The sequence below is a fragment of the Schizosaccharomyces octosporus genome (assembly GCF_000150505.1).
Source record: "Schizosaccharomyces octosporus yFS286 unplaced genomic scaffold supercont6.1, whole genome shotgun sequence".
Taxonomy (NCBI): Eukaryota; Fungi; Ascomycota; class Schizosaccharomycetes; order Schizosaccharomycetales; family Schizosaccharomycetaceae; genus Schizosaccharomyces; species Schizosaccharomyces octosporus.
In genome coordinates this window covers 3,308,139-3,321,452 of record NW_013185619.1, presented here as the reverse complement: position 1 = coordinate 3,321,452, position 13,314 = coordinate 3,308,139, and the positions used below count along the sequence as shown (strand labels likewise).

The window sequence follows — 13,314 nt, the reverse complement described above, 5'->3', positions numbered from 1 at the left end:
TCAATGATAATTAAGTATCAAATTTTTTTTCATGTATAATTAGACGATCTTACTTACTTTTCCAACTAATTCGTTTATTTTTTAGCAATGTATATTTTTTACTTCTTGTAACTCCTTATTCCGGTTAATGATCGATTTCTTGTCGCTATTTTTATCCTATGAATCCAGCTACTAGCAGCCAAAACATTTTGTAAACAAAAGCTTTTAACTAAACTTGCTTACTTTCTAAGAGCTTTCCAAGCATGCTAGGAGTGTAAATGTTGGACAAAGAAAATAGAGAAATAGTAATTATACCAAGCTCCTCTCCTCCGGGTACGCCCGTACGCGAGAATCATCAAATTTTTATAAACAGTTCTCCAGTTGAAGAGTCCCCTGTACGGAACATTGGGCGTGAAATTTATCAAAGTGGTTCATATATGGCTTCGAGAAAAGATTTTCGAGACAGGCTGAACCCTTTAGCTTTGGAACCGGTGGCACCTGAAAATATCAACAGTCAAAAAAGCGTAGACAGAATTCTTCAAGAAAAGAACGAAGAGCCAATTACCTCAACAAATGAGTGTAAGAAGGAATTAACTGACAGGAATAAGCCTAAATTGAATGAGACTATGAGCAATGAAACGAAGGAACAGAAAATTGATTTTGTAAAACGTCGGTTTCCTCAACTAGAGGAAAATGACATAGTGGATAAATTGAAAAAGTTTGATTGGAAAGAAAACATGGTTGTTCATAAACTTACGTTTCAGAGACTACTTAAAGGATCAGGTGGACATGTTGGAAATGAAAATTCACAGGAACAAACTAACTTCAAGTCAGAGAAATTCGGATTACCAAAAAACCATGTTACGAAAAAAAGAGACCTGAAAATACGGGAATCTGATGAACCTAGTAAAACCCGAAAAAAGACTTCGCGTGTAATTCAACTTTCTGACGAAGAGGAGGAGGAAGAAGAAGAAGACAGGCGTAGTACGTCTTCAGTAATGAACAAAAAACACGAAAAGGAAAACAAAATTAATTCTGCATTTGAAGATGCTTTAGTGGAAGAATCTGACGAGCATAAAGTTCAAAACGTGGATGAGGAAGAATCTGACTATGATAAGCGAGTGCTTGATTTCTTAAATAATTGTTCTCTACAGGAGTTAATGGATGTATCTAGTTGTCCGCATGATATTGTAGAATATTTTATTTCGAAGAGGCCATATCCAAGCTTAAATAAGGCAGAAGCCGTTCATAAGAAAAAAGTTACTGAGAAACAAAAGCGATCAAAATCCGATTCATTCAAAGTGGGAAAAAAAGTTGTGAATTCAACGTACGAAATTTTGCAAGGATTTGACGCTGTTGATTCCTTAATCAATCGCTGTGAAAGTTACGGGCGCCTCATAGCAAATACTTTGATAAACTGGCATAACAATCGAGAAAATAAAAATCATGAAGATTGCATAGCAATGGATTACATGGAAGAGCAACCTGGGTTGCTAGCACCTGGAGTGACGCTGAAAAATTACCAAATAATGGGTGTTAATTGGTTACGTTTAATGTATCATGCTGATTTATCAGGTATTTTAGCTGACGAAATGGGTCTTGGTAAAACATGTCAGGTAATTGCTTTTTTGGCTTCGATGAAGGAAAACAACATTAAAGGTCCTCATTTAATTGTAGTTCCCGCATCTACACTGGAAAACTGGCTCCGTGAATTTGCTAAATTCTGTCCCTCTTTACGAGTTGAAGAATACTCAGGAAGTCAAGCCGAGCGGATAGAAAAAAGATACTATTTGATGGATAACGAGTACGATGTTCTGGTGACGAACTATCATATGGCTTCAGGTTCGAAAGATGATAGAGCATTCTTACGAAGACAAAGATTTAATGTACGACTCTTTTATTTATTTGAAGATGTGCACTAACATATAGATTTGTGTTTTTGATGAAGGTCACTACTTGAAGAATCGAATGTCTGAAAGATATAGGCACTTGATGAATATTTCAGCGAAATTTCGACTTTTGATTACAGGAACTCCTTTACAGAATAACCTGAAAGAGCTAATTGTATGTATTACATTCCCCATCTTTTACTGAATGTTAACATAAAACGCTATAGTCTTTACTCGCCTTTATGCTACCCACGATGTTTGATAGTAACATGCAAGGACTGGATATAATTTACAAAATTAAGCCCTCTACAGATGGAAATTTTGAAAGAGCTTATCTGTCGCAACAAAGAATATCTAGAGCAAAATCAATTATGAATCCCTTCATCCTTCGTCGCAAGAAGGCCGATGTTTTGTCTGACCTTCCCGAGAAAATCCAGCTCGTTGAATATTGTCGTATGGAACCCAGTCAAAAAGATATTTACGAAAAGTTAATGAAGATTAGAAACGATTCTACCAATACTCGTGAAAACATCATAATGCAACTTCGGAAAGTCGTTAATCATCAACTGCTGTTTCGTTCTATATACTCTTTAGAATCTTTGAGGATAATGTCGAAAAGAATTTTACGAGAAGATCAGTATTTAGACGCCAATGAAAATTACATATTCGAAGACATGGAAGTTATGTCGGATTTTGAACTGCACCATCTGTGTACTCAATTTAAGTCTTTGCATGAATATCGACTGCAGGGAGAACCTTGGATGAAGTCTGGAAAAATAAACAGTTTAGTTTCACTGTTGCAGAAATCTAAAAATGAAGACCGAATTTTGATTTTCAGTCAATTCACTCAAGTATTGGATATACTTGAGCTTGTCCTTCAAACTGTTGGAATGAAGTTTTTGAGACTTGATGGTTCTACTCCAGTAGATACTAGACAAACTCTTCTCGATGAATTTCACGAAAATCCTGAGTACAAAGTGTTTCTGCTCTCGACAAAATCAGGAGGCTTTGGTATTAATTTGACCTGTGCGAATGTTGTCATTATGTATGATTGTTCATTTAATCCCTTTGACGATTTACAGGCAGAAGATCGTGCCCACCGAGTTGGACAAACACGACCTGTTTACGTTTATCGTCTGGTTACAGAGAATAGTATTGAGGTAAGTTGATTTTTTTATGCTATTTTGGTACTGACCGTTGTAGGAAAACATACGCAAGCTGGCAGCAACGAAACTAACTCTCGAATCGAGTCTTACAACAGAATCTGAAAAGATTCAGAAAGAGATTACTGAAGATTTAATTCGTGATTTATCTTGATAATTTATTTATGTTCCGAGCACATTTACAATGATACTATGCGTCGTCTTTTGGCACGAGACAAAAGTTAAACATGAAGTTATAAAGCTCCTCTCTTAAATTAAGGAGTACATATTTATCTAAATAAGTAAAACATGCTATGGAAAGGTTACTTATGAGAAGGAATTTGAAAGAGCAAAAGCGCGATTGGCTTTTCTGTATTGAATTTTTATAACAACTAGAATCAACTTTTGAAAGATGGCTGTCTCGTACCGCTTGAATCTCTGTTAATTTCCAACTATAAAAATTCATCTATTGTAAGTAAGATGCCAGTGCAATATTGATAATTGCTACTTCATTCGGAGACTTTCAGGTATACCTTAATCCATCATTCCATAGACAGCGGCCAGATAAAAAAGTATGTAAAAGCTGTCATCATGTTTCAAAGTGAATGGAACCTTAACAATATAAGTCTTTTGAAATTTGATGATCCTAATAATCTGAGCTTACTTTTAATTACCTTTTGTTATATTATAATTTATTAGATAGTATAATAAGATCGTTGTATCAAGCTATTAGTTATACCGTATAATGGTTATGATAAAAGCGATAATATCTTAATACAGATGTTTATTACAAAAGCCGTAATTCTAGCAAAATACAGTTTGTGACGGACATGACATGCCATTGACATACAATTCTGTTTATAAAAACCATGTGAGGATCCATTTGTAATTCTATTGAATACTTTAAAGAAATCTTGTCTTCAGTATTGAGCAAAGGTCCTATTATTTTGCAGCTGATTCTTGTAAATCAAGGCTAACAAGGCATTCTTTCCTTAATATTTCTTGGTTATCTTGTCTAATACGAAAGCTCGTCTTCTCACTTTATTAGAAAAACTATTTGAAAATGAAAGAAGCTACTATTCCTGCTTCAAATGCTGATGTCTCACTGAGGGTACTCAATGATGAAACCTCAGAAACTAACGGACCTGTTTCGAATTCTGATGACCTTCAACAAAAAGCTTGTCTTGAAACAAAGAAGAATCACATTACTGACGCTAATCATGATGACTCCTCCAAGCCGTTCAATCATGAAAGGCCAGATACTCAAATTCACTCAGATAGCTTGCCGCCTCCATACTCAGGTAAGAAGAAACATCAAGAAGGGAAAATAGAAATGAATTTTAAAACTATGAATGGTCGACTATTTTTAAAATTGCTAGCATATGAGCATGAGATTTTGCAGAAAAATTCATTTCTTAATCATTCCTCAAATTCAAAATACAAGGAATCGATTAGAAAAGATAACTTACTAACGAGTTAGAATTACGAAACAACGTTGATTTGGAATCTGGCAGAGAAAAGATCAAGGATCGTATGCCTTGGTGGGAAGTACTGATTGACAGTCTGTTTATTGTCTCCACATTAAGCTTAGCCTGTGGCTTAATTTTATATTATTTTACAGGAACAGCTCCAAAACAAAAAATCTCTTGGACGATTTTAGGAGTTTGGCATATAGTTTTATTTATGTTCCTGATAGGTAAGAAATGTGATGGGTATAATTATCGAACAAGTTACTAACATGCTATTAGTAAATTTTAAGAGATGGTTTCTAAAGAACAGAAAAAGCTCTAACTAGAGACTCGAACTTGTTATTAATTTTGGTGGTACAACTTCTTCGCATGTCAATGATTGTCCGCTAGTTATCTAAGGAATGTTAGTTCAGCTACGAAGAGCTTTCATTGAGAATGGAATACTTCTTTAATATAACATTTATTTGATAACAGCAAGTAGTCTTTCTGAGACATATGTGTACTATGATTCAGCTGGATAGGCAGGTTTTAAGGATGGGCTGTACCCTACTGCATATATGTGAGCACAATTGATCAATGATTAGTACATAGTTGTGAAGGAAAGAAACAAGTATCAGCATGAAACAAGTGGAACTTTGCTTTATTGAGAAAATAGAAGATGGATCAATAGGAACAAAAGACGTAAAAGAAGACTAGATTCAAAATAGTTTTATGTTCTATTTTTAAATGCGATCCATCAAATATAATACAAAAGAGACTTTATTACATAATATAAACAACAGCTGGTTTAAAGCAAAGAAGCTTTGCTTTATCAAGAGGAACTGTTTCATTTAATTTATACAATAAACAAACATACTTACAACTGAAAGCACTACTTTTGGATCAAGAAATTTAGTTACACTGAGCCAATGAATCAAGTTATAGTCCGAAGTCACTAGACCTTGAAACTACTTGAAAAATTCATCAAGTAGAGCTAAATTTATACAAAGAAAACTATTTTAATCCATAAATACATACTTTTAGCTTTATACTTATACAGCGTAAAAACTTAGCTGTAATACTAACAAAATACATGTTTAGGATAATAATATTACAAAACTTTATTATAAAGTATTCCTAACGAGGTACAGAAGAACATTCGTAAGTATATATAGAATTATTAATTTAAAAACCGTACGATAAAGAGGTAACGCAAAGGTAACAAACCGTTTTTATTAAGTGATCACAGTTTAAGTAAAACACTTCCAAAAACCAACTTTTTGTTCGTTCATTTTATTGTGGAATCATGAAGTGCTTAAAATTATTCGGTCTCTTATTACCAGCTATTGCTGCTGCCATCTACTACATCCAAGTAAACATAACGTCCTTTTATAGATTCGATCCTGCCAAACTGCAAGAGTTGTCTCAACAATCCATTGAGCTCTATGGAAATGATACTCGTGCATTATTGTATGATTTGAATAAGCGTTTGATTGCTGAGTATGGTGATTTAATCTTCCCTTTGAATGACGACGAGTGGGTCCATAACAATGCTGGTGGTGCTATGGGTAATATGTTCATCCTTCACTCCTCTTTCACTGAGTACTTAATTTTCTTTGGAACTCCAATTGGAACGGAGGGTCACACCGGTTTACACATGGCTGATGACTACTTTACAATTTTGGTCGGCCGTCAACTTGCAGCTTCTGCCAACGACTTGGAAGCTCGTGAATACCGTCCCGGTGATCAACACCACCACAAATGGGGACAAACCGCTCAATACAGTATGCCCTCTGGTAAACCCTGCTTTGCTCTTGAATTAGCTCAAGGCTGGATTCCTAGTATGCTTCCCTTTGGATTTATTTCTACTCTCTTTTCAACACTTGACTTCCCTACTTTTTACAGAACTGTCTACTATACCATCATTCGAATGGTGAAGAGCTTCCTTGTTGGCAAGTTTTAAACATCCATTAATACTATTCGCTCTTTATTCATAACCTTTCAAAGTTAAGTTAATAGCACTCCTTATTTTACAATTTTCATGTTTCTTCCTTTAGTGTCAATTTTCGCATTTTCTTTGCTTTGCGTTACCGGTTCACTTTTTCTTTTATCTGTACATTATTGTAATTCTATTGAAATTGGGTAATATATTGAATAAGTATCATAATCTATATGCTTTCGTATCTTACAATAAATAATCCGTGAGTTGGATCAACAAGTGAGGGTTCTTTTCTCATTCCTTTTTCAAAATAACCGCTTCTAAATGCAAACATCTCTCGTATTAATCGAGAATAGGTTTTTCTTTTATATACGTTTAATGTATAACCACTAAGCTTAAGAAACATTCACTGTTTTTAGACTTGACCCATTATCTCTGTTCCTTCTTCTTTGGTACTCAAAATGTTTGCCGAGGGCGCCATTATATGTTCATGAAGACTATCAAATAACCTTCTAATTTCGTCATTTCGTCGGATATAAGGGTGTTTCCAAAAATTGTAATCTTCATTCTTTAATAGTTCAGTGAAAGTAATTAGAAGTCCCCATGGATGAGGACGATTGCATATAATTCTCTCCAGCAGAACCATTGTCATTTGCTCCTTTATTAGCAATTCTTGAGGAATGTTTGAAGAACTCTTAAAGAGATATAAGAAGAAACAGCTAGCATAATATGTATAACTACTGGGATAACGTAGTTGATTAGCGATAGCTGTCAATAAGAAGTAACGACATCTTGAGTCGCAATGCTTATTGATTGTGCTAATAATCACACATTCAGGTGATTTCGCTTGGAATTGGGGTGCCTGTTTCGACTGTAAATCCCTCGTAGCGAATCGAATAAGCCACAAAACAAACAAATTAGCCCATTCATTCAATTGTTCGGAAGACTCAAGACTTGAAAATGCTTCAAGGTACAATTTGCCAACGTCAGCTGGCTTATTAGAAGCCAGACAAGCATCTAAACTCAACTGAGAACCAAAATCATCCAAAGAAGACAAGATGGTATCAGAAATTAAAGGAGCACAAGCTACTTCCGGTAATCTTCCTACCTTTAAGCCTTGTGCGAAAGGATCTGGCAAATGCATATCGTTAGGGAAAGCACTTAAAATCATATTCCGAAGTTGTACACATTCCAAAGGAATATGTGGAATCAGATGATAGCAATGAGTTGCTAAGAATCCGGGAAAATCGTGCAACAAGACAAGGACAATACGTAAAAACCCGTTATATAACAACTTAAACTGTGCCTTATCGTATCCATCCTTTAGACCCAAAAATTTCAAAAATGAAGCTAAAATTTCACCGTAAAGACTGTTAATCTCTTCGTTATTAGCCATAAGAATTTTAGGCAAAAGGTAAGCATGCGAAATTAAACTTAGCCATGCAAATGTAAAGGCAGGGAAGTAACTAGGTTGAATAGCAAGAAGACTATGAAGAAATATGACGAATATTTCCGAAAACGTTGACTCGAAGGCTTCTTTATTTTCATCAAGTTCGGATAAGATACTTGAAAATAATCTGAAGAACGTCTTCTGATGAACAAATTCATCCATTGAATTATGCAATTCGGCAAAAATTCCTGTGATAAGAGCCATAATTTTTCGGAAAAAAACACTCTTGTTTGAGCTCGTACTCTCTTCACCTTTTGCTTCGGAGTATTTTACAACGTTGACGATTAGAGATGCTAAAGCATCTACGTTGCAATAATCTGGTGCATTCGCTGATGCGGCTTCCAAGAAAGCAACCAGAACAGCTTCTAAATTACAGCGGAAAAACTGTATTGTCAGTTCTAGATCACCCAAAATTCCTTGTTTATGAAGCTGATAAACAAAGGCTGCCTTGAGAGCATCATCAGTTCCTGAATTACGCAATAGATGAACCCAGGAAACAAAGATAATAATCATTTGATCATTTAATTGCTCTTTATTGTCAAGAACTGCCAAAATTTCCTGTGCAGGGGAGGCTATTTTACCCATCGACTCAAATAATTGGTCATAGGCTTCCTTCATTTCGCCAGTAAACATAGGGCTATGCTTGTATAGACTACTGATGGAATTCACAAAATTACCTGGCAATGCCATGGGGTTTTCTCCGCTAACAGCCGTATTCAGTAGTCCTATAGCGAACGTAGTAACAGGACCTTTACCTTGTTCAGAGTCTATACCTCGAGCAACATGGTAATCGACCTCGGCAGTTGTCAAGATCCCAAATCGAATTAGACTAAGGATAACAGGGAGATTCAATTTTTCAATATCACTAGAAAAGTTCCAATACAAAGAAACACTGATAGCAGTCTTTTTGGAAGCTTGACATATATATTCTAAAATCGCACAGAACACTTCTAATATAAAGGGGGAAGCACTTTCTAGTAAAAGAATTCGGCAACATTCCTGTGCACACAAAAGGAACACGTGATCAGCAATAGGATGGTTTATTGCAGCAACACCTGTCAAAAATTGATTAACCAAATCGTGGAATTCATGCTCAGCAGGTACCTCCTGCATACTCGTAAACGGTACTTGACTGGACAGTTGCAAAATCTGTGCTATCACCAATAAAAGATTTCTGGCATAGTTTAGTGCAGCCTGATTTGCTTCATCTTCCATAGGAACATTCATGCTTGCATTCGGCGTTTCTGAATCCTCAGCAATTTCTGATCGAGACTCGCTTACATTACCGTAACCAGAGTTGCTCATAATGGTAAACAGACTAAGGCGATCAAAATTTTCATATAATTGAAATTGTTGAGGTGCTAATTCGGAAGAAAGTTTCAGTATCCCAGGCAAGTTTAGATGTAAATTAGCTGCTCCAGCGGAATCAATAAATGGAACATTCGGATTAGTCTTTCTATGATGAACACGTTCAACAATCATAGGTTCCACTTCCGCGTCAATTTCTGCGACGGCAGTTTCAGACGCAACAGTCTCAACAATAGAACTGGCAATAAACAAATTTTGAAGAACAAGCTCATCTATTGCCTGAGCAACAGCCGCGTGTACATTTTCTGCATCTTGTAAAATCATAGTACGCAAATTGTTGATCATCAGCATTTGTAAGGGTTCCCGACATGTAACCATGGCTAAATTTCCAGCCAAAGTTTTAGCCATCTGCCTAGCAGCCAGTAGCAAATTTGAAGGATTTGATTCAGCTGCAAAGTCTTTTTGTATCAAGTTCTTGGTGGTTATGGCGGATATACCTACAGATCGTCTGACGACAGCGGATATAATCTCTAAAACTGATTGTTGTATGATTAAGTGCATACTGTTTTTGATGGCCGCTTTAGATTTTCCAAATATTTGAGTAACGGTATCGGAAACAATAATTTGCGGCGAAGCTGCTGCAATATATTGCATTATAATGTTAGCATCACTATGCAAGTCCTGGCTGCCGATGTCTTCTGGAAGATCCCTCTCCAAATCGGCTTTGTGAATTAAATGATTCCTGTACAACTCCGAAGGCTCAATGTCTTCAATTTTTACGTTGATACTCTGTAATAACAACTCAATTTCAAACTTCATGTTCAGACGGAAATCAGCGAACTGGTATAATTCAACTAACAACCTCAAAATTCCCATCAACCAAGGATTTGGTGGCTTAAAAACCTTTGATAATGTAACCTTTTCCAGTACTTTGCATACAAAAGGAAGGACACGATCAATCCTCTCACTATCGACACCTTCCAGTAATAAATCCTTGAATGCGACGTTCATAGTTGTGATTGACTTGTTCCTTGCTAAAGTTATACTTCCAAGCCACGATCCCAAATTTTTCAAACTTGACTTTTCTATAGAAGACAATGTGTCAGTGTCTAAATTTAAGATATCCAAAGCAGCTTGCAAAGTATCTCTGTACACAATCTTGTATAAGTCGTTATTTTTCAATTCTTCCAGAAACTTACTATACAAAGTAAGGAAATTGGCTTCTCGGCTAACACGTTGTGTTACTATATAGTGAGAAAACCATGCTAAATAAGGAGGTGTCAAACTTTCTTTGACAGTCTGTAACTTCTCATTAAAATTAAGCTGTGACAAATTGTTCAATGCGAAAAGAATGTTGTCACACACGGACTCCTGAATTTCACCGCCAACGTTGGGGAAAGATAATGCAGGCACTCTTATGGAAACAAAGGAATAAGATGGCGCTTTAGGACTCGGAAGGGCCGAAGTTTCAGGTATCACAACCTCCTTCTCGGCTTCCAATGTTGACGTTTCTGCGGAAGCAATCATCTCTTTAATAGAATTATAAATATCGGGTCGTGTTAATTGCAAAGAAGGGATCCCAAGTATCAAGTTACAGTAATTTATATACTTCGGAAGCTTGTCCTGGAATTGTACTAAGGCTTGCATACCAAATCTGAACATTTTGGAATCTGTAGGCATTAAAAGAGCTTGATACACATAACGCAGAGCCACTCCAAGAGGTACAAAAGAAAGGAGATCAAATTGAATAAGACTGCCGAATAGAACTGCAGTTAGTGCCAAAGCTTCTAGAGGATAATCAGGGAAAAATCTATACTCATCAAAAAGACTGTGTTGCAGACAAGCAAATAGATCCAAGTCACGAGGATTTTCGGACTTTTTAAAAGTTTGCAGAGTAAGTACAATTTTACCAATGGATAGCTTGCGCTCGTATAAGGCTTGGAAAAATGATTCTACTTCAGCTTCCACATCGGAAGAGAAGGAATTCGTACCATTAACATTTATAATAAGATCATCACGATCATGTCCCAGTGCAAAAAGACGAGGGTAAACCTGAAGGCAGAGAATCTGTACGTCCTTAATGTGTTCGCTGACTTCTTCTGAAATACTGACATTGTCCATTAAGGTAGTTAAAAGAATGTTAACGACATCGATGGATAAAGGTATAAGCTGCTCCTTGTTCTCGGTTGGTGACTTCTGCAAAGCTGCATGGACCATTAAAAAGTCCAACACCTCAACAAGAAAAATGTTTAGGCTTTCAGCATCTTTGAATTCAGATAACCTTCCATCAAGCCAAGTTTGAAAGTTAATTGCCTTACGGGCACAAGCAAGAGCCGCAATCTCCAAAGCAAAACGATTAGGTTGAACACTATTGATGTGCTCGACAAAATTATTTTCAAGAATAAAGCTCACAATCTGGCCAATTAAGAAACTGTCTTTTAGCCATAAGCTCCGCAAGAACGCAAAGAGAAATTGAGGATTAGTATGTTCGATTCTATGAAAGACAAACTTGTGTTGGGGAAAATTACTGAAAAAGTCAGAACACCATTGGAAAGCTAATGACTCCTGTACTTGATTCCATGGCATAGATAACTGAAGAGTTCCCAGAAGTAAAAGCTCGGCGGAAATTTTTTCATCTAGAAAATTCAAAAATAAGGAGGTTTCGTAAGTGACAACTTCAGTTAGTAACCGAAGAAGTACGCGAACCAATTCTAGGCAATTAAGATTACTCTGTTCGTATCCCTTAGCATAGTTAACAAGTTCTTCACTGTAACCATCCAAATCTCCGACAGAAACGATAGGTGTTATATTATACCCTTTGATGTCAAACAGATGGCTAGGTGTCAAAATAATATGCGAGATTATAGATAGCTGAGATAAGGGGTTCTTCCAAAGATTCCAAAGAAAATCTAACGTGAACGTTCGCTGTTTGAGCTTGAAAGCATTAGTAAAAATAGTCATGAATAAAATGAGACTAGGGCTTCCAGTAACCATAAATTTCGGATTATCGAACATAGGAAGCATCGATTCCCAATCTAAATGCTCAAAGGCTGATACAATTGCCTTCCCCATCAAGACTGTGTCCCATGAACCATAATCGTGGATTGCAACTAAAGAATTAATGAGGAAAGCAACATCTGATTCGGTTACGGATTCAGGAGGATATTTCTTAGTTATGGCTTCTTTCATGGTTTTCAGGGTAGCTTTCGAATTCTTTAAGTTACCAAACAGAGCAGTAAGAGGGCGGCAATTAGCTAGACGTTTCTCAACCACCGAATCAAATTTGGGGACTTGAATCAGCGGTATACGGTCATAATCTGAAGTAAACAGGCCTTCCCTCAACATATCCAAATCAACCTTTTCCATGTACGGTTGAAGATTAGGATTAGAGAGCTGGTTCAACAAAGGCTGGAAATCCTCCTTTAGCAAAGCTGATGCCTTTTTAGATAGAGATGGTTTTATGGAGGTAGTTAAACCGATTAATATATTTGTGCGTTCTATAGGGGAAAACTGAAAGTGATTTAAAAATGTCTCAATATCAAAGTCTTCGAAAACCTCTGAATCAGATCCCGAAATGGCATCACTGAAACGCTTTGCTAAAGGCCAAGACTTTGTTAATGACTTCAACTCGTCTAACAACAATTTGTAGGTCGCCAGACCGTCAGATGACTTCCCAGTACCGAAGATACGGTAGGAATTACCTTGCACTAAACGACGCAAGAAATGGTGATATACACCTGGCGCGTTCTTATTGATAAGTTGCCTAATTTGCTCAAGTTTTGTATCATACTGATCTTCCCTTAAAGTGGATAGCAAGAAAAGAATTTGTGCTTTCACAATACTCTCAATTTTAGAGTCGTTAGGAGCAGTAGTCTTGTTTTCTAATGGTAATGAATGATTGGAATCCGACATTGAACTTGATTTATCTCTCATATCCGACATTTCTGCTTTTATTGTAAAAAGGTTCTTCGATAATAATCTTTCATGCCCTTCCAAAGGCTACTAAACTCTATATACTCTTGTTCAACAGGTAAACCTCTGAATATATACAATATCAAAACCAAGGCAAAATATCTTAAAATTTTCGAGGAGTAGGTATAGTGGTGTTTTGAAGAAGGATGTAGACTACAAAGCGGGTCCGCTAGTTGGGAAGTTCGTG

General features: G+C 36.4%; 4 protein-coding genes across 4 annotated transcripts; 3 read left to right on the top strand and 1 right to left on the bottom strand.

Annotated features, from left to right (window-relative positions):
* The first annotated feature begins 69 nt into the window (after positions 1–69).
* Positions 70–3,739, top strand: SOCG_02305 (helicase SWR1). Its single transcript, XM_013160798.1, has 4 exons — positions 70–1,865; positions 1,909–2,043; positions 2,096–3,028; positions 3,072–3,739. The coding sequence occupies exons 1-4, from the start codon at positions 258–260 to the stop codon at positions 3,183–3,185; spliced, it is 2,790 nt and encodes a 929-aa protein (XP_013016252.1). The 5' UTR covers positions 70–257; the 3' UTR covers positions 3,186–3,739.
* Positions 3,740–3,807: 68 nt separating this feature from the next.
* SOCG_02304 (uncharacterized protein) lies at positions 3,808–5,300 on the top strand. The gene is made up of 3 exons (XM_013160797.1): positions 3,808–4,311; positions 4,491–4,706; positions 4,759–5,300. The coding sequence occupies exons 1-3, from the start codon at positions 4,074–4,076 to the stop codon at positions 4,803–4,805; spliced, it is 501 nt and encodes a 166-aa protein (XP_013016251.1). The 5' UTR covers positions 3,808–4,073; the 3' UTR covers positions 4,806–5,300.
* Positions 5,301–5,665: 365 nt separating this feature from the next.
* Positions 5,666–7,076, top strand: SOCG_02303 (C-8 sterol isomerase Erg2). The gene has a single exon (XM_013160796.1). It carries the CDS (start codon positions 5,765–5,767, stop codon positions 6,419–6,421), a length of 657 nt encoding a protein of 218 aa, XP_013016250.1. The 5' UTR covers positions 5,666–5,764; the 3' UTR covers positions 6,422–7,076.
* Positions 6,544–13,272, bottom strand: SOCG_02302 (CCR4-Not complex subunit Not1). The gene has a single exon (XM_013160795.1). It carries the CDS (start codon positions 13,095–13,097, stop codon positions 6,813–6,815), a length of 6,285 nt encoding a protein of 2,094 aa, XP_013016249.1. The 5' UTR covers positions 13,098–13,272; the 3' UTR covers positions 6,544–6,812.
* Between the last annotated feature and the right edge of the window lie 42 nt (positions 13,273–13,314).